The following is a 20,818-nucleotide window of genomic DNA, read 5'->3' on the forward strand; positions in this document are numbered from 1 at the left end:
AAGATAAAAGGAAAACAAACAAAAAAAACCATAAAAGAAGATCAGAAACATGTAAACGGAAACGTTGAAAAGTAGCTAGCGGTAAATCTCGGAATTAAACAACCGGAGAGTTTGGATGTTTGTCGTGTACGTGTCTCTTGAGTTTTTAAATACGGTTAGATTTACGTGATTGCTATTTGAAAATTTCTGCATCACATATTCTTTATGTATAATTTTTTTTTTTATAAAATTCAGATTTTAGAATTTATATTAAAAATTTAATTATGTCATGTGTGATATAAAACACTATAACAAATTTGTCCATTTTTCACAAGTTCTTTTTGCAAGACATGAGCTGGTGGAAAATACGTACCTGATGTTACAAACCGTGTCCGTGGAAAAAGAATCAACTTTTCGTCACAAATCACATTCGAAGACTCAAAAGTTGTCAGTAAAACTAACCTTTGCGGCGACTTCGTGTCGCCGCATATAAGTATGCCGTATAAGTCACTTAAATCACAGCGTCAGTGACAATATACTAGATTTTTGCGGTGACTTCTTGTCGCCACAAATAAGTCACGAGAATGAACTGTTTCTTTTATTTATGACTTTGTTTAGCTTTTGGTTTAATTTTCTTTCCATGATTTATTCCCATCTTAGATTAAAAATCAGAACGATTAATTTCCCAAACCCTAGTTCCCTACCTCTAGGGGTGTTAGCCGGTCGGTCCGGACCAGAGAAACCAACCAGGACCAGTTCGGTCCTGATTCAAGAAATAGAGGACCAAAGTTGGTCCGGTCCGGTCCCGGTTTAGGGGTTTTCCACCCCGGACCGGACCGAATTAAAAAAAATTATTTTATATATATTATTTATATAATAATAATTGTATAATTTATTATGTAATTTTCATCTAACCTATCATCATTAAAAATATAAAATTTTAAATATGTTATTAACAAATTAACATTCTATCAATTAACTAATGTATAATATCAATTAACTAATTATGTAGTAATATAAGTTAATAATGTAATTTTCATCTAATTTATTATCATTGATCATATAAAATATTTTTTTATTAAGTTAGTTACATAATCTATTAATAATTCACTTAATTTTAATTTAGTATTTTAAATAACTTTTACTATTATTTATTTTTAAGAATAAAAGAATAAAAAAAATAATTTGGCTGGATCGACCAGATTGGACCGATAGCTACTGGTCCGGTCCCTAGGCATATTCGGTCTGGTCTAGTCCGGGAAAAATGATAGATCGAAAATTTTGGTCCATCACCCCCCGCATCGGACCGGACTGAATTGCACCCCTAGGTAGCCGTCTCCCACCTGTGACTCTCCAGCGTACTCCTAGCCAGCCCGCCCACCGCCTTTAACAACACCACCTCCACCAGCACGTCGTCTTTGGCTAGCCACCCCTTCCTATCCCTCGGCTTCACCCTCACCCACAAAGCTCTCTCGGTATCTCCCTCTCCTCCACCCGATTTCTCCCCCTTCCTCTCTTCTCTCACGTCGACCACCTCTCTCTGTCACTCCGTCGTCGATGCACAACCTAAGACCTCCACTGCCACGTCTCTCTCTTCCCTCCTCTCGATCCCTCTCTTTCCCCATATCTCACTCCCTCGATTTCTCTCATTCTCTCTATTTGTAGTCACCAACGACACCGTGTGCTGCCTCTAGCCGCCAGCGTAGCAACCCATGACACCACAACCGCCATACACAACCCACAAACATTGAAGCAGTGAGTCATCAGCCACAACAACCCAAATCAAAACCCACCATCATAACTCAGCCCCACCTCCGGTAGCACCTCCCTCACGCCCAGTCCACCACGAGCCACTGTGGTTTTTGTGAGCCAACAAAACCTTCCTTTCGACCCCCCTCACCGTGCCTCAACCAAGACAACAGCACCTCAAGCCACCATGAGCGTCCATGCTCAACCACCCAATTTAATATGTTTTAGCACAGCCTCAAGCAGCAAGCAACAACTCTAGCCCATTAATTTTGGGTATAATCTCTATTCCCTTTATCTTTCCTAGATTACTATGTTTATGTGATTGGATGCGTAGATTGTGTGTGGAAGCTTGAAGGACCATTATATGGTTGTATAGTGGCTGGACAGATTTTGTACATTGAATGTATTGTGTGAATGAAGCTTATAAAGTTAGTGATTGTGTTTGAGTTGTTTTATAATTGATATGGACAGAATCATATATATTGAATATGTTGATTATGATGAATTAAGAAGAAGTTATGTGTTGGGTTGGTATTGAATGAGAGTTGTAGGTGAAGTATAAAGATTTTGGAGTATGGGATTTGTATATATGTTCTATGTGGAGTTTATGTGGACTAGGGATTTAGTAGTTGTGAAGTGATGAGGATTGATGGGTAGTTTGTGATGTGATTTTATTAGTTGAGTTGAGTGATAGTAATATATGGGTTGAGGATGAGTAGGTGGAATATTCTCTATTGTGAAACCAATATGGGAATGCCTATGTAAAAGGTTAGTTAGCGGCACCTTCAAGGTAATTTTTCATGTGTTTACTCCAAATTGATACATGAGTTCCTTTTAGAAGTGAGTTATAGCACAACTTAGATCTACATTGTGACTCATGCTTAGGATGCTTTCTTTTGGTGAATTTTGAATTTTTGAGGGATTTTGTGTGAAGTAACACCCCTTGATAGACTGGATTAAAATCCATTGGTACTTTTGCCGGACAGTGTGGTATGTGTTGTGGTTGCTCTATGTGGTCATGATTGGCAAGGGATTCTATGTTATATAAGCTTGGATTTTGGATATATATATATATATATATATAGTGAATATCATATATATACTATGTTAAAGATCTTGGATCTAGAATGACAATTTATTGGGGTGATTATCTTCTCCTTAGTTTAAACTATTATTTTGTAGTATTTTCTAAACTGAATACAAATTCTGGAGATTAAACATATTATGTTTTTTATTTTATGCAGGTTCCAGGACAACATTCTTCATCTACTGAAAAGGCCAATAGTTCCAGCAAACGGATAGGGGCTACAACTGGAAGGAACTCATAGGTAAGAAGCAGTAAATTTCATGCGTGATGTAAACTTGGTAACTCTCTGTTTGAATTTATGAGGTTAATATTTCTTAGTAACTTTGTCCACGATGCATGATAAGTTGCATGCCTCCTTAGCAATAATATTCCTTCATATATATATATATATATATATATATATATATATATATATATGACTCTGTGGACTGGACACAAATGGGAACATATTGTAATATTGTAGCTATTAGAATGAAAGGAATGATATTCGATCTTTTAATTTTTAGTCATCCAATTAATTCGTATTGTTACCCTTTATTTTTCTTAGTTTGGATATGGTATGGGATAGATGGGGGCACTGGTCGGTCACCATTGAAACTGATTTTTGTGGGTATTAGAGTTGGAGCATCGAATTTTTAATTTGGTAGGGTGCCCATAAAGCTGCCTCTTGTAATATACGTATACATCTATAGATATATATCGGCTTAATAGCCAATATTCTTCATATGCAGCTGATTTAAGGGAAGAATTACTTCCAAGTGAAGCACTGGTACTCTAGTACCATCCCCACGTGATGTCCTTATATTTTAATTAGAATGATCACTCTTGGTCTCCTCACACGAAAATCATGTTTTCAGACCACTTAAATTTTTAGTCGTGTTTTAATTAACAATGATAATTAAGCTTTTAATCATGTTATGTTTTAAACTCAGAAATTCTGGGTGGTCATCAGCTTCTTCTCTTGCACTTTACGAGACTGGAGTTAAATAACGACATGCACTATATTCCTGACTTGTAGTACTAATTACCTAAAAAAAAAAGATGATAGGATTACTACCATTCTACTACTTATTTACTGCTCTTTTTATATTTAATTTCTTTTATTTTTATTTTACTTAATGGTTAAGGAAGTGACAATTAGTAAAATTATATATTTTTTTTAAATTTTCTTCTTAATGATTAAGGATGTTAAAAAAATACTTAAAATGAAAATGATAAAAAAAATAAAAAATAAAAAATTTCAAATATAGTATAGATAGTAAAGGAGTAGTAAACCGGTTGCAAATGTATCGTTACCCATTTTGATCGATTAAATCAAGAAGCACATGATATAAAAAATGACCATTCTATATTAATGAATGAAGTGTGTGTGTCCTATAAGAGATAATCCCACCAATCATGCATCAAATCAAATCCCAGAAGAGTAGCCAAGATTCAAGGAAGTGACTGTCGGACTAATCACAAGAATCAAGCTTAACAGTTACAACTTTTACATCCACCATTTTAGCTAGCCTTCCTATAATACATTTTGTATTCTTTGTATATATAGTACTCAATTCAATTGTACACATACCGAAGATTGTAATCAAATTCTGTGAATATACAGTCATCATTCAAATCTCATCATGTCCTAGTACTGCTGTGAATTTGTGTGTGTGTCCTAGAAGCTGGTTCTTACAAGCTAATTAATGTATGACTTTTGTTTTCCCAGATACCCCTCAACCCCTAATATGTATGGATGAAGAAGCTATATGGTGTCAGACTTTGGGGAGATGAATTGGAACTTGTCTCAGCAGCATGAAATTCTTTAAAACTATGTGTCTAGTATTGCTATGAATTTGTATAAAAGTGGTTACAGGAAATATATGCTGTAGTGGGTTGCAATGTAATTTTCATAACATATATTAATATATGTTATGAAAAATACATGAGTATACATCTAAGCTTCCCTATTGTACTTCCCACTTCGGAACATGTTGTATTTCCTTGTATATGCAGGTTGACTTGGGACATATATGTTGCCACGAATTATTTATAAAATTCATCACAGTAGTTATTGGACGTATTTCCCATGGTCCATTATGTTATATGCATACATATGATTTGCATGATTTGAAGTTATTTAGTACTATACAATGGTTTCATTGGTGCATGGAGGAAAAAATAAGATGGCTCAAATAGTTATGGTAATAGTTCGTGGGGAAAGTTTCAAATCAAAATTTTTTCTTATAAAAAAATTCAATGAAAAAGACTTTTACGACCATGAGATGAACTTATGGAAATATGTTTTTCTATAGAAAAGAACATTAATTTTCCATACAGGCCGCATTCATGGGAAGTCATCAATACCGGCGAGTACCAGTCGTGGCAAAAAGTATAAGCCCAATTGTATTCCTTTCCACCAACAATCTTAATGGATTTCCCTTTTTCGCACAAACAGAGCTCGTGGTAAATAGTATTTTATTCCATAAGATTCATCAAAATTGTCAGACTATTTGCCGCGAGTATTTAAGCTTTACTCTCGAATGTTCTCATGGGGAAAACAAGTTTTTTTCCACGAGTTGAAGCTATTGTGGAAAAAGATAGATTTTCAGACCAATTTTATTCAGCAAACTTTCCACGACACGAGTTGGTGGGAAAAAGATATTTCTCATGAAGACAATGCCTTTTGCCACCAAAACCATTCTCGGGTAAAACTAGTACATGTTTTAGTGAAAGTTTTTATTTAGAATTATTCTTACTTGATTTTATAATGGCGAAGTTAACAGGCATTTTTGTTTCTCTGTTTTCTAATTTGAACCGAAAGTTGGTGACAAGCTACTTGCTAGTAAAAAATCTTGCATGTTACACACTCGAATGACTGAAAAAATTATAATATACAACATTCTTTCACCAAGAAAGGACCAAAAAAATTGTATCGTATTTTCCATCCATTTTAACTGTAAGAATATTTGAACCAATAATTTATTATCAGTTTTCATTAACTTGATGGGAGGCAAATGTAGAGTGCTTAATCTTAGGGAACATATGTAACATAGTTCACGAAATTTGTGTACGTGGTGGTATACATAAGTTTTAAAAATTAAATAACTAAAAATAAAATAATAACAGCAACAATTTAAAAAGAACCCAAGACATACATATGGCCATGACCCAATTTAAATCTTATAAATTAAATATTATTATTTAAGTAATGTCAATTATGTGTTATATACACCGAATTTTTTATTTTTTTTAAAATAGCTTTATACACCAAATTGGGAATACAGTACGTCTACTAAAATCCAACACACCGTACACCCACTGTGTCCATCGGGCCAATGCTCCAGCTGTATTAACTACTCTCTGCCAGCTATCCTGCTCCATTCATCAATTTTACTTATCATTTACTAGGCTACACATTAATTTGTATTGACTTATCTTTTTTTAAAAGAAATATGTGATTTATCATTTTTTTTATTTTAATTTTTATTTAATATATATATTAATGTGTAAATATATATATTTAAATAAAAAGATAAAAATAATAAATCACATATTAATATATATATGGAATGATAAGTAATATTTTTCTTTTTATTTTCCTATAACCACAAAAGAAAAAGAGTAAAAATTGTTTTTTTTTTTTTTTTTTTTCAAAGAAGAGGACAATACCAATTTTATTGAAAAATGGCTCCTTCCGATTGTGCTTAACAGTAATAAAATTATCATGCTCAATGAAGATACCAAATACAGATCGAGAACCCCATAAAACCGATTGAATGCAGGACTGTAGATGTTACTCCGAACTGTAGATTATCTTTCGCATATCCATTTTTTGTTATTTGAAAGAAACCAAAACCTCTGGAATATATGATTAGATACAGAACTTGAGCATCAATACTTTATTCACGCAAACTAAAATCCCGATAATTTAACCCCTTCCAACTAATTTTATCACATACTCGCATTACTACTGTCATCCCGCCTCTAAATAATACATGATTCTAAATATATAAAAAAAAAGCAGTAATAGTATACTGATCAATATAGCAAGTATCTTCTTTTACCGTCCTTGAGGATTCATAATCTCAAAAAACACAGCTCCAGAGGACACCAATCTATCTGAATCCTTATTGGTACTGCTAAAACTTTGCTGATCTCTAAAGAAAACAGCAATACACCAAATGTTTGTAAAAAGGCCATACACAGAATACTTGAAATTAATTCACTGTTTGCTTATCTTTACATATACACGATAGGCCTCTATTTATAGAAGCAGTGAGTAACAACCCAGAATACTCTTTCCATTTAATACATGACATCTGTCCATTCTGTTACACAGTAGAATTCTAGAATATTACACAGCAGAGGGTTGTTACACAGCAGTATTCATTCCACTTAGAGCTCTATTGTTGTGGAATTTGTTATTTGCGTTGGTGATGCCTTAATACCCTCCCGCGAGTCAAGCGGCACTATTTTAATAGTGAGGCTTGATCGAAGAAGATGGAACCGTGCAGCTGAAAGTGGCTTGGTAAGAATGTCCGCAATTTGATCTTTGCTGAAAATGAAGGATACTTGAAGTGTCTTTGCTGCTACTCTATCATGAACAAAGTGATAATCCAAGTCAACGTGTTTGGTGCGAGAATGAAGGACTGGATTTGCTGACAAGTATATGGCACCTAAGTTATCACACCAGAGTGTGGTGGGTTGTTTGAAAACAATACCCAGCTCACGCAGTAAGGATTGAAGCCAAAGAATTTCACACGTAGTATTTGTTACTGACTTGTATTCGGCCTCTGTGGAAGATCGGGCTATAGTTGGCTTTTTTTTTGAACCCCAGGAAATGAGGTGAGTCCCAAAGTACACACAAAAATCACTTGTGGATCTTCGATCATCTGGGCAACCGGCCCAGTCAGCATCAGAGAAAGCGGACAGTGTAGGAGAGGAGGATGGAGAGAAGCACAGACCAAGGTTTTGAGTATTATTTAGGTAACGTAAAATTCTTGTAACAGCTTGCCAATGGGGCAGTCGTGGACAGTGCATGTATTGACACAGGATTAACAGCAAACGAGATGTCTGGACGAGTGAATGCTAAGTACTGAAGACTTGCAACCACACTTCTGTACAATTGAGCATCTTCAAATGTACAGCCATCTAAAGCAGTCAGTTTAGTAGATGTTGACATCGGGGTGGATACTGGTTTATAGGCATGCATTTTGACACTGGTAAGAAGATCACAAATGTATTTGGACTGAGATAAAAAAAGACCAGAGGAGTTACGGGTTACTTCAACTCCTAGGAAATAATGTAAACACCCTAAGTCCTTAACTGGAAAATGTGAACTGAGAGAGGAAATAAAATCAGAGATAAGAGCATTACTGGAACCCGTGACTATTATATCATCTACATAGATGAGAAGGTAAAGACAACCAATAGAAGTGTTTAAGATAAACAGTGAAGAATCGGACCTATAACTATGAAACCTGAGTGAAATTAAAACATCAGATAGTTTAGCAAACCAGGCCCTAGGGGCCTGTTTCAAACCATAGATGGATTTAAGCAACTTACATACATGAGTAGGATGTTCTGGATAGACGGACTCGGGTGGCTGACGCATGAACACTGCCTCTTCAAGATCACGGTGCAAGAAGGCGTTTTGTATGTCCAGTTGATGGAGTGGCCAGTTGGAGGTAACATCAAGGGAAAGAAGGAGACGGATGGTGACTGGTTTCACGACAGGGCTGAAGGTTTCTGAGTAATTCAAGCCAGGTTATTGATGAAATCCCTTGGCCACAAGTCTAGCCTTGCAGCGTTCCAGGGAGCCATCAGCTCTGCATTTGGATTTGAGAATCCATTTGGAGGCCAAGACATTATAGTGAGGAGATGGAGGAACAAGCACCCAAGTTTGGTTGTTCATTAAAGCTTGAAACTCAAGATGCATAGTTGTCCTCTATTCTGGGTATTTGGAGGCTCCAGTAAACAAATCGGGTTCTTCGGGTATGAAGACAAACGAGGAAGGGCTGGAAGACACCGAAGAGGTAAGGGAAAAATGGGTTTGGGTGGTGGCCATGGTACCGTGCCATCGGAACGAACCAGAGGGCGATGGATGTTGGACTTGGCTCTTGTGACTATCATATGTGAAATAGGAGGAGGAGAGGAGTTATCGGAGGGAAGTGATGAAGTAGAGGAGGATGAATGTTGAGAGGCAGGGGAGAAGGGTGCTATCAGGGATGTAAGAGAGTCTGTTTGTGAGGGAGAAGAAGTCGAAGCCCTAGATGAGGAAGAAGGAGAATTGGGTCTGGGCTGAGATGAGCTACATTCAATATGTGGACTAGGAGAAGAAATATAAGATATGGGTGAAGTATCAGGAACCGAAGAGTAAGTAATGAAAGGGGCAGGAGAAGGAATAAGGGGCCCATGGTCAGTTGAAGGCTGAGTTGCAAACGGAAAGATAGTCTCATGGAAGGTTACATCACACGAAACATAGATGCGACCCAAGGCAACATGTAGACACAAGTAACCTTTGTGATCCGGGCTGTAGCCCATGAACACACATGGCTTGGACCTGTAGTCCATTTTATGTTTATTGAATGGTCTCGGGTTGGGCCAGCACAAGGAACCAAAAACTCTTAAAAAAGAATAGTCTGGTGCATGGCCCATTAAGACCTCATATGGAAAGTTGTTATGAAGAATGGGAGTGGGCATTCTATTTATGAGAAATGTGGCAGTTTGAAAAGCCTCAACCCAATATTTATGGGGCATAGAAGAATGAGCCAAAAGAGAAAGGCCTGTTTCAACGATATGTCGATGTCGACGTTCTACACTTCCATTTTGTTGGTGAGAGTAAGGGCACGTGACCCGATGAGAAATTCCAATTTTTTGAAAAATATTGTGAAGAGGTCGAAACTCACCTCCCTAATCGGATTGAACAGAAATAATTTTGGAGTAGAAATAATTAGTAACATAGTTGGAAAATGCAAGAAATAAAGTGGAAACACTGGATTTTGATTGCATAGGAAAAAGCCAAATATACTTAGAATAGTCATCAACTATTGAAAGGTAAAACCGACATCCTTTTGAAGACAAAATTGGAGCTAGGCCCCATACATCAATAAAAAGAAGCCCAAAGGGCTTAGACACACGAGTGGGAGACAAGGGATGAGGCAAGGCATGGGCCTTAGCCTGTGCACACATAGAGCAGAGAAGATGACCATGGTTGGAGGTGGGAAGATGAAACCGATTCAGAGTAAGGGCCGTAATCCTGGAGGAAGGGTGACCGAGCCAAAGATGTCAAAGTTGATTTGTAGTTTTTGTGCTGAGTAGTGCTTGAGGTGGGGAAGAGGAAGCAATAGCAACGGTGGATGATGGTGAGTTTGAGATTAACAAGGTGTGTGGCTGCAGTAATAATAGACGAACTTACAGAGGAGGAAGTGGATTTAGCGGAAGTCGCCATTGTAGAAGGGACGTTAGTCCTTTATGGCTCTGATACCATAAAGAAAACAGCAATACACCAAATGTTTGTAAAAAGGCCATACACAGAGTACTTGAAATTAATTCACTGTTTGCTTATCTTTACATATATACGATAGGCCACTATTTATAGAAGCAGTGAGTAACAACCTAGAATATTCTTTCCATTTAATACATGACATCTGTCCATTCTGTTACACAGCAGAATTCTAGAATATTACACAGCAGAGGGTTGTTAGGTAGTAGTATTCATTCCACTTAGTACTCTGTTGTTGTGGAATTTGTTATTTGCGTTGGTGATGCCTTAATAAACTCCACTACTTGTCATCGTCACCTCGCTATTGCTGTATATACTTGACACTTGCCCACCGCTACTACTGATCATGTTATTACTATCATCACTCTTGGATTGAGGCAACACAGCCTTCTCAGCATCATTGATCTCCAATTCAACCACATGATCAGGCTTGCCTACTTTTTCAATACTCTCTTGCAATTGCAATGCGAACTCAAGGCCCCACACCACATCATTCATCGATGGACGTTCGACTCCACTGTCATGCAAACAACTCACAGCAACCTCACCAAATTTATTCAAACACTCGGTCGCAATTTGACCCTTCAAAGTTGGATCAACAATCTGATCGAACTTTCCATTGCGAGAGCTTTGTCGGGCCCACTCTGCAAGGCTCACTTGCTTCTTCTCAGCAGTTTTCAATATTGGTGGCCTTGCAGACAACACTTCACACAGGACAACTCCGAATGAATACACGTCGGATTTCTCCGTCAATTGTTGTCGCCTGTAATACTCGGGATCTAGATACCCAAAGCTACCCTTGACGACAGTGCTAACATGGGCCTTAGACACGCCGGTGGGTCCCGTTCTGGACAACCCGAAATCAGACACCTTGGCTACCCATTCCTCATCCAGTAAGATATTTGTGGTTTTCACGTCACGATGAATGATCGTTTGTTTCGCACCTGTATGTAGGTAGCTCAAACCTCGTGCTGCACCGATACAAATCTGAAGACGCTGCTTCCATGAGAGAGGAGGATTATTGGACTTGTAGAGATGATCACGTAGGGTTCCGCGGGCCATATAATCGTAGACGAGAATCATCTCCATACCATCGTTACAATATCCAATCAAAGAAACAAGATGCAGATGGCGGAGTTGTGAGAGCAGCTCGATCTCGGTCTCGAACTCGTGTACTCCCTGTTGAGAACCTGGCACCAATCGCTTGACTGCCACTGGGCGGTCCCCACCGTCTATAAAGCCTTTGTAAACGTTACCAAACCCCCAACACCAATAATGAAAGTGTCGTCGAAGTTGTTGGTGGCTGCTTTAATCTCCGCCAATGAAAAGTATCGACTCAGAGCGGATGGTAGAGACGACTTGCGGGTCTTTGTTGACTTGGTCGTAGTGAACGAAAATGGACCCCACCAGGAGGTCCCATCACTGGAGCCCGAGTCCTTGACTCTCTTTCCCCTCCGGAGAATCAAGAAGCCGAGAATTGAGAGAAGAATAAATCCGGCGACTCCACCAGCGGCGGCAGCAAATATTGTTGTTTTATTCCCTTTCGAGCTTTTTGCCTGTACTGGTGGCAATTGTTGGAGGGTTCGGTGGAAGTGGATCGGGGTTGGGTCCTGCAAGATTGCCGTTATAGTCGCTTACTTTAAAGATTTCGACGCCGTTCAAGATTGCATCCTGGTATGAAGTCTTCCACCTTTGCGGTTCGGCTCCTATTGCGACATAGAGATTCACTTTCTTCTCGGTTCCTGCACGCATCGAAACGGCGTAGTCTTTATACACGGGCACACCATTTCCACCACTCCACAAAATCACGTCCGCTGCTTCATCGGTGGTTTGATTTGCTATGAAAATAAGGAATTTTCTGTCTGAGGGTTCATTAATTTCGGGTTGAAACTCGCAGAAATGCAGCCTAATGAGGTAATCAAACCCAGAATCTACGGGGAATTGCCAGGTGAGATTGTAGACCAGGTTGAGAATTGAGAAGTTCCCCAGGGTTCGGGCAGTCCGATAGACATCTTCTGGCGCAGTGTACCGGGCTATGGCGGTAAACTTCAGTTTGATAGTGTCGTTGAAAGGTAAGAATAATATTCTATGTTTTTTTAAGTAACTGAAGTCGTCTTGCCATGCCCGGAACATTCCGGTGTCATCAGCGGATGAGATGGTTTTCCCTCCAACGTTTAATCTGTATACCATCTCGAGAGAAGTGCTGTTCTGGATGCGGATGTACTGGTTCTGCTGGCCGATAAGATGAGGCCCTTGATCGTCAGCAGGATCAGTGTAATAGAGATTAGGAGGCATCGACAAGATTTCGATTCCGTTGATAAAAGCATAGGAATTAGAAACGTTCGGAGATGGAGTGAAGGTTATGTTCAACCTCTGATCTTCTTCGATATTGACACAGTATTCTCTGGATATGGTAGGTCCAGAACCGCCGGCATCTGCGTTAAGTGAAGCGTTGAAGTTGCTAAGAAGGGTAAAACCACCAACTTTGACAGAGAAGAGGGCATTAGAGCGGTCGAAGTTGGAGTAGGAAGCGGGGTAAAAGTATAGTCGAACGAATTTTTGGCCCGCAGTGACGGGGAATACGTAGGTGAACGGGGCTCGAGATAGCCTTGCATCGGTAAAAGGCACTTGGGGGACGTTCGGCGCTTCTTTAACTGTGCTGGTAAGAGATGACTGGCTTTCGTGAGTGAGAAATTTTGAATTCATGTCTCCAATCCAGATCCGAGCATCTGCTGTTGCAGTTGAATTTCCAGAGAAACCACAGTTTAGGAGAATTTGGTAGACCGGTGTGTAAGGATACGGAGAGTTACCGGCGACGGTGATGGTCATGTGGTGCAGCAAGATGATGAAAAGGCAGAGAGGGGCAAAACATGGTAGGAGTGGGGTCCTCATTGTAGCAGTAAGAAGACACAGAGGAGGTATTTTGGTAAAGTTTAGAGTCTGCTCTATACAACACAAATCGAGCGAGGAAGACGGTGAGGTGTTTCCCGGTGGCTGTGGGTCATTGAACAGTGGAAAAGTCTTCCGTAGTTGTGGTTTTTTAATAAAATACAAACAATGAGTCATGATCAGATAGCTAGGCAAAAGAAGACTAGCTACAGAAGTTTCTTTTGACTCCCCGAGTCTCCTTTCATTAAAAATAAAAAAATATAGAAATGAAGAGACTCAATGCTGATGTTAATATGATTCTTTCATTTAATATAACATTTCATACTGTTTTGCTTTACTTTAGAATTCTTCAGTAATTAATAAATCTTTTACAACGAAATCTGCTTATACAATAACAATATTTAATTACTGTTAATCCATAGTTGCAACAGTAATTACTGTAAGCAAATTGCAGGGCTCGACTGCAGCAGTAAAAAACTTCAGCATCCCGATAAAATTAAGTCCGAAAATATTTTTAATTTAAATTCACAATCCATCTCAACTCATTTCATTAATATTCACAATTTATCTCAACTCATCTTTAAATTCAAACGACACTCTCTTTTGATATTTTATTCATTGACTTGAAACTTATCTCTTTATCTTCATATATATGACACTGCATGCAGGCTGTTTTTAATATTTAGCGTTGTCTGGCTACAATCTACAAATTAGTTGAGTCCAGTCGTAAACGTTCCGTTCCGTTCCGTTCACGCCATACTATATAATGAATAAATGTATAATCTAATATGGAGATTTGATGTGAATAACTAAAACTAAATTCATTTTATATTATTTTATTGTTATATAATGAAAAAATAACTATTCTAATATAGAGATTTATATGAATTAAATTGTAAAAAATTAAATTTCTCTTACATTCATAAAAAATGTCATTTAACTTTGATTAATCCAATAAGAGTGCTCTAAAAGAATCAAATCAGTTAGCACATAGAGTTGTGTTATGTGCATGGGTAGGCATGGCAGTATGTAATGATATTGCCACCTCAACACAACCAATAATATATGATCTTTGACCATGCTGAGCTGGCATGCCACATTAGCATGATTTATTTTGTGTTTAATTTGTGCCACATTAGTATTTCATTTTGTACTTAGGTTAAGATAACCTAAGTACAAAATGAAAGTTCTTGGCGACTTCATGGAGTATACATAGTGTTTTGTGCAACTTCTTGGTGACTTTATAGAGTGCACATGCGTCGATTTTTCTACCCAATTTTGTAAGCCTTGTGCCAACGCCAAACCCCAATTATTATGAAATCCAAGAAAATCAAAACCCATATATATACATATAACTCCCAAAAATGTTGTCTTTTCCAAGTGTTTTGTGAATTGTTGTGATGTATATGTTCTCAAAGGTGTAAGCAAGTTGGACACTTAACTTTTCAAAACTATTCCATACACGATATTAGCCCCTTTTACACTACTCTTCAATCACACGTTACCATCTCATGGTAGATTCTACCATTTTTACAAAAACAAAACCACAGAGTTAAATTATTTTAAAAGGAAAAATTCAAAACTCTAAACTCGTAAAAATTCTAATATTAATTATTTTTTTAAAGAGTCTTTTAGTCAAAATTCGAAGTTTGTTTAATTTGGAATCCAATTAACAATCACCATGTTAGTTTGCATTTTTTTTTTTTTTAAGAAAAGAATTATAAATGTTGATTGTGTGTGGGTGAGTATATTATAATTATGATGAAAAACTGATATGACCATTAGTTTCATCATCGATCCTGATCAACGACCAACTTTAATTTTTAACAAAATGAAAAAAAAAGAGATGCTAGATAAATGGATTTCAGGACCCTATGCTATAAATAAAAAAAAAAAAAAATTATGACAGATTATTTACGACGAGAATAAACTCATTTTGACAGAAAATAATCATTTTTACAAGAAATAGTTAGTCCCAATTAAATTTTTTTTTTTTTGTAATGCTAAAATGAAATGAAAATAAAAATACGATAGTTATTGCAAATTCAAGTACTTTTAGATATTATGACTATGATAACAGATTTGGGGTAATGTACGTAAAATGAATAAAATACCCTATAATTTATACTAAATAGATCATTTGATATTTAGTATCCATTTCAAATTAGATGGACTTGTTTATTATTCATGGGTCACACACCTCCAAATGGCTCCAACTTGCTTTTTAACGTTTTGTTTGCGAGGGTAATTTGCTCAAGCATTTTTTTTCTTAATTATTTTTTTTTTCTAATTTTTAAGTTGTAGTGACATGTAAAATTGGACCACACCTTTCCGTCATTGACTAGGGTGGGCGGACCACCCGTCCACTTTCATGGAATGATCGACTAACTGAGGGACAAGCTAGGGATCAATCTGCATGTGTATGTACTGTAGTGGCCTGGAACATCCACCAAGTATAAATGGTGTGGTCCTTACGGTTGAGTGGGCTTAGAAAATGTAGCTTTAATTTATACTGTCTATTAAACTGGTTTTTCTTTTGTTCTTTTTTAAATTACGTGGGCCACTCTGATTCTAACCATCCGATGCACGTAATTAACCTGATCGTGATAAAAGCGTGCTGCTAGTCTTCACCAAGCAAATGCAAGCAAGATAAACACTGTTACATTACGAGATATGTCATATCAATAGCGGAGATTAGAGCGAATATTTATCATGCCCTGGTTTGCATTCAACTGGGCATTAAAATAACGATAATATGATTATTAAGTATACTTAATAAATGTGTTTATTTATTTATTTTTATTTTTTAATGATTAAAAAAGTGATTAGTAATAATTTTTTTTAATAATAAAAAATGTTTAAAAAAAAATTATTTATATTATGATTCATATTTTGGTGGGCACCTCTAATAATCACTTGTAATGATGTGATGTTTCGAAACTCCTTTCTCTCTCTGGGCCCAAGCCCCTGGCACCTTTTCTGCTGGGGATACCTTCCAACCAAATAACACCACACCTTTAATAACAACCCCATCCATCTTTTCTATGACGTTAGGACATCAACATTTCCATTTCCTTTATGAGTCTTCGTCAACCAATTAACATAATTGCTCAAAATATTATAAACTAAACCCACTTGTCTTTTCTCTCTCTCTCTCATTTCTGGGTTGGGAATGAACAATTATTGTCCTTCAATGTTGGTGATCTCAATTAAAATCTTCTCCGGTGTCGTATGTGGCCCGCTGCAACTCAAATCAGGTAATTTCACTTGGACACGTGGCAAGGCAGCATACTCTGGACTCACCAGACGACATCCCTTGACACAACGTGGGTTTGGCCGTCTCACCCATTTAAGCCCCGCCTTGTCACTCAAAAATCTAAGCAGCTCCTTTCGAGATGCACTTTTCTTCCAAAACGTTGGACACGAATGCACCAGATCTCCATTGTTCCCTGTTTCAGCTACCACCAGATTTCCTCCCCCGCACAGTGGAACTTCCTCGTCTATCACGATCCTCTGAGCCACACCCCCACCATCGGTAATCTCCTGCAATTCCCTCGCAACCTCAAGGGCCCTCAACACCTCTGCCATCGTGGGCCGTTGATTTCTTTTTTCACACAAACATCTATACGCTATGTTTGTATACACCTTCAAGCACTCTGGGGCAATCATACCCATCAGACGGCTATCAATGATCTGATCAACCGTACCCTCTTTGAAACAACGCCTGGCCCATTGGGCCAAACTGTGTTGCTCCTCGTCTAGCCCAGTATCCACTGCTGGCCTGGCACACAACACCTCGAATAACACCACCCCAAACCCGTAAACATCGGACTTCACCGTTAGATGACAGGTCAAGTAATAGTTCGGGTCCAAATACCCGAACGTGCCCCTCACCTTCGTGGTGACATGGCTTTTGGACAAGCTTGTTGGGCCCAGCCTGGAAAGCCCAAAGTCCGAAACCTTGGCCACCCAGTCCTTGTCCAAAAGAATATTGCTGGTCTTGACGTCGCGGTGGATTATCGTGGGTTCCACACCTTCGTGGAGGTACGTTAGCCCTCTAGCAGTACCGATGCAAATCTCCAGCCTCTGCTTCCAAGACAATGGAGGATCATCCGTGTTGTAAAGATGATGGCGGAGCGTTTTATGAGCCATGAAGTCGTACACAATGATCATGGACCGTTCGTCGTCGCAGTAACCGATCAAAGAGACCAGGTGGGGGTGACGGAGCTTTGATAGCATTTCGATCTCGGTTCTAAACTCATGGTACCCTTGCGTCGAAGCTGGCCCGAAGATCTTGATGGCAACTGGGGTGCGTCCCCCATCGATGTAGCCTTTGAACACCTGACCACAACCTCCTCTTCCAATGATACGATTCCTTGCAAAGTTGTTTGTGGCAGCACGAATCTCCTCCACTGTGAAGCGACGGCACAATCCTTCAAGAGGTGGTGATGTTTTGATATTGTTGGTCTTTACTTTCTTCCTCTGCAAGAATATTTTTAAGCCCAAGAGAAAGAAAATGGTTGCGACACCCAGGGCAACACCAACAATGGTAAGGAGCAATAATGTCTTTTTGTGCTTGGTGTAGATTGTGGGGTTTGGGGCAGGAGGCCGGTGTAATGAATCTTTGGGCTGGGGTCCGGTACTCTCAAGACCGGTATTCTTTTTGACAAGGAAAACAGATCTACGGCCGGCACCTTTATTTCCAAAACGAGGGTAATCAAGGCCAGTGGGCATCGAGACGATCTCAATCCCATTTATAAACGCATACGCATCATGTGAGGCATCTTTAGACGGAGTAAAAGTTATTTTCAGGCTCCTATGCTTTTCCAAGTTTACGCTGAACTCTTTGACCAAAAACTTTGAGCCTAGAAAATCTGCAGTAAGGGAAGCGCTGAAATTCCTAAGGAGGGTGAAAGGACCAGCAGTAACAGTGAAGTAGTCCTTAGACCTTCCCAAACTTTGGTATTTAGCTGGACGGAAGTGGAGGCGTATGAATTTTGGGCCCGGACTGATACGAAACGTGTAAGTGAATTGAGAAACAAAGATCCGAGTAGTAATGTAAGGGATACGATTGAAAGATGGCTCTTGAGAGATGAAATTTGAGACTACTGAGCTATCCTTAGATTGTTGCGGGGAAAAGAATTGTGAGCCAATATCTCCTATCCACTCCCTGCCATCTGGATCAGTTGATATGGCAGAGGAACCGCAATTAAGCGCCAAATTAGGAATGGGGAAGTAATCTGGAGAGAAGGGATTGCTGGTTATGATTGTTAGATAATTGAGGAAGACGAAAACCGAGAAGCTGAGGTGGACGTAGGAATATTTGCATGAGTGTTGCATGGTGTTGGATGACAAACTGACACAATCTAGCTAGTTGGTGAAGGGAGCAGGCAAAGGTGCGCAAGCTATAAAAACATGGGCAACCGAGTAGTGAACGTGTACGCGTGACCATGGTGGGGGCATGCATGGGGGATCAGTAGACTGAGGAAGGCAAAAGTGACCAAATTAAAAAGATTTGTGTGGAAGGACATGGGGAAACATACGGCCGCCAGGTAGAGAGAGAGAGAGAGAATGAGAGATCAGTCAGGTCTGGTCAGATACCCAGTGAGAGGATAACCTCAGCAAAGAGTCAAAAAGACTACTCTGGAGTCTAGTTTGGCCCCACTCCCCCAAGATGGAAAACTTACCACGTGATAGAAAATAATGACAGGACAATTGTTAATACGAGGATATATAAGAAAATTATATATATAAGTACTGACAATTGTTAATTGGTTGGTGCTGGTTTGCTTTTGATAAAGCAACAATTTTCTTTTTGTAGAAAGCCTGAATTAGGGCAAATGATCATAGGATATTCCTAAAAAAAAAAAAAAAAGAGATTATATCATGTGTTAATCCCCTACTTCTTTTCAGGTCTCTCGGCCGCGTGGTGACATTAATTATCAAATCTAAAGTATTATTTTAATAAAAAGATTATATCATGTGTCGCCTACTCCTTTTCAGGTCTCACTTGTTAATATATTATATTTTAAGTGATCATATTATAATATGCCTAGCTATCATTAAAATAGAGGATAATTTCAAATATTACGCGGTATCAGGATATATAATTGACATGGGAAAATCTAAAATGAATGAACTACATTATTTTTCTTATATATATAGATATTGTATGAAATAATATACCTTATAACTGAAGGCTTATAGTTGTAGAGGTTAAGTAATAAACTTTAAGTAGATATGAGATGTTTAACCAGAACCCAACTATATAGTTTTTTTACGAGTATATTAGATTACTAAATTAAAAAAATGATGATAGGTAATTGGGATCTCAATAAATTAATATTTACAAAAATAGGACATTATTCCATAGACAATAAAAATAAATCCAGAATTTAAAATTAAAGTACATTTTTTTCCAGAATTCTATTAGAATTCGCACGTTTTTGCTTTCCAAGTAAAAAAGAGAGAAAATAAAGGGAAACAGATACCCCTCATGCTTTAATAGGTCATTACTCGGAAAGAATTTGCTTTTACGAGGAGGGGCCCAAGTTTTATCTTTTCATGAAAACAAATTTAATTTAATTCGTTACATCGCGTCAATTAGTTTGTCAATTTACGAGGGGCCCAAAAATAATTGACCTACTTTTCCAAGGCTGAACGCGCTCTCATCCAAACAAATCTGTCCAAAAACAATACTATTATATTCATAAATAATTATAAAATATTTATACACTTACGACCGTAAATATTATTTTTTATATTAAATTATTTTTATCAATTCGGTTGAATAAATAATTGTAAACGAGCTATAAGAAAGTTTTAAATGTATTCATTGTTACTCATATTCAGTTACTTTTATCAATTCAGTTGAATTGAAAATGAAAACTTAGCGTACACATAATTAATACAAGAAAGGAAAAAAAAATTATAAAAAGTAATTACCAAAAGAGTTGTTGCCTCGAGAGGATGTTTAGTATAGTGGTCATGATGACTCATACCGTCAAAGTCACCGTTTGGAAAGTTGAGAGTACTCCGTCCAGAGTAGACCCTTAATTACGACGACGGCCCTTTGAATTTCGGTCTGAGTCTCTCCAGTACCATAAAGATCAGTACTGCCCAGCTCGCTACTCTCCATCAATTAATTAAGAAAAATGATAATAATTGTAGTATATAAGAATCGTAAAGTTATTTTAAAAAAATTAATAAATATAAAATTTATATAAAAAAAATTAATTTTTTAATAATAGATTCAATTTTTTTTTAAAATAACTATATGATATTTATATATTTCATAATTATATGTAGCATTACTGATTAATTAATACTGAATACAAAACTAATTAAACCAGTACTGGTCAAGCATAAAAGTAATAGCGGGTGAGTGTAGTAGACCCACTCTAAATTTAATGCAGAGCCATCATGTGTATATATATATATATCCACTAATAATCGAATAACGTTCAAGAGACATTTGTCTACTTTAGATCTTTTATAAAAGTTATATGATTTTTTATAAAAGAAAAATGATTAATAAATTTTCTAATAAATTTTAGCTGAAATGCGTTTGTCACATTTGTCTATTTGAAAGAAAAAAACAAAATTCTTAAAAATAATGTATTCAA

The 20,818-nt window shown here is 37.6% G+C and overlaps 2 protein-coding genes and 1 non-coding gene across 3 annotated transcripts; 1 reads left to right on the forward strand and 2 right to left on the reverse strand.

Moving 5' to 3' along the window:
• Positions 1-3,722: 3,722 nt before the first annotated feature.
• Positions 3,723-3,818, forward strand: LOC121251280. Its single transcript, XR_005937949.1, has one exon. It is a non-coding gene; the product is annotated as a small nucleolar RNA snoR97 (small nucleolar RNA).
• Positions 3,819-6,585: 2,767 nt separating this feature from the next.
• Positions 6,586-13,372, reverse strand: LOC121248244 (receptor-like protein kinase FERONIA). The gene is given in 4 exon segments (XM_041146646.1): positions 6,586-6,955; positions 10,580-11,569; positions 11,572-11,852; positions 11,854-13,372. Coding segments are annotated over 4 exon segments (2,883 nt in total). The 5' UTR covers positions 13,371-13,372; the 3' UTR covers positions 6,586-6,860.
• Positions 13,373-16,161: 2,789 nt separating this feature from the next.
• Positions 16,162-18,566, reverse strand: LOC121248263 (receptor-like protein kinase FERONIA). Its single transcript, XM_041146669.1, has one exon. It carries the CDS (start codon positions 18,531-18,533, stop codon positions 16,374-16,376), a length of 2,160 nt encoding a protein of 719 aa, XP_041002603.1. The 5' UTR covers positions 18,534-18,566; the 3' UTR covers positions 16,162-16,373.
• Between the last annotated feature and the right edge of the window lie 2,252 nt (positions 18,567-20,818).

This window comes from Juglans microcarpa x Juglans regia, chromosome 2D (assembly GCF_004785595.1).
Source record: "Juglans microcarpa x Juglans regia isolate MS1-56 chromosome 2D, Jm3101_v1.0, whole genome shotgun sequence".
In the NCBI taxonomy this organism is placed as follows: Eukaryota; Viridiplantae; Streptophyta; class Magnoliopsida; order Fagales; family Juglandaceae; genus Juglans; species Juglans microcarpa x Juglans regia.